Source organism: Lipotes vexillifer, unplaced genomic scaffold (assembly GCF_000442215.2).
Source record: "Lipotes vexillifer unplaced genomic scaffold, Lipotes_vexillifer_v1.1 scaffold835, whole genome shotgun sequence".
Classification (NCBI taxonomy): domain Eukaryota; kingdom Metazoa; phylum Chordata; class Mammalia; order Artiodactyla; family Lipotidae; genus Lipotes; species Lipotes vexillifer.
Window position 1 is genome coordinate 2,066,398 of NW_006774135.1, and position 675 is coordinate 2,067,072.

The 675-nt window shown below is 71.6% G+C and overlaps 1 protein-coding gene across 1 annotated transcript in view; it reads right to left on the reverse strand.

The window, feature by feature from the left end:
* Positions 1-675, reverse strand: part of MEGF6 (multiple EGF like domains 6) — a 102,683-nt gene that overhangs the window by 6,683 nt on the left and 95,325 nt on the right. Inside the window, exons 26-27 of the mRNA XM_007448979.1 lie at positions 586-675; positions 152-280 (exon numbers count right to left, since the gene is read on the reverse strand). The exon at positions 586-675 is cut by the window's right edge and continues 17 nt beyond it. Coding sequence (XP_007449041.1) covers positions 152-280; positions 586-675 — 219 coding nt within the window. The remainder of the gene's footprint in view (positions 1-151; positions 281-585) is intronic.

Below are 675 nucleotides of genomic sequence, written 5' to 3' on the forward strand. Positions count from 1 at the left end.
CGGGGCAGCTCCCTGGACAGAGGCGGGGAGGCCCCGGGAGCTCAGCCCACAGCCCTGTCCCCTACCTGTCAGTTGCCCACCCCGGGGAGGCCTCCACACCCTGGCTTGAGCCGAGGCCACACTGGAGGGGGCCCTAACCCGCCCCACTCACGGCTCTGGCACTTGTCCCCAGTCCAGCCGGCCAGGCAGAGGCAGTGGCCTGTGTGCCGGTCACAGAGGCCGCCGTGGAGGCACCCACAGACATGCTGGCAGCCGGCTCCGAAGAACCCCGGGAGGCACTCTGCAGAGGCGGGGGCAGGTGAGGGGACTGGTAAGGGTCCAGCCCTGGAGGAGGGCGACGCCCCTGGGACCCAGGACACCCCCGCCCCGCCCCTGCTTCCCGCACCCAGAGCCTCGGATCCCGTGTCCTTGGGAAGGAGGGGTGCCCAGTGGGCTGGTCACACTGCAGGCCACACCCCAGGACCCTGACCCCCAACTCCAGGCAGCCACAGGGGGAGGGGGCTGCACCGAGGCACACCGGGGCACTGGCCCTGGGTTCCAGACCCCCAGGGTCCCTCCTTCCTCCTCTGCCCCCCCAGCACTCACCCTTCTCACAGGCCAGCCCAGCCCAGCCCTCGGGGCAGGTGCAGTGGCCTGAGACAGGGTCACAGGTGCCCCGGTTCTGGCAGAGGCAGG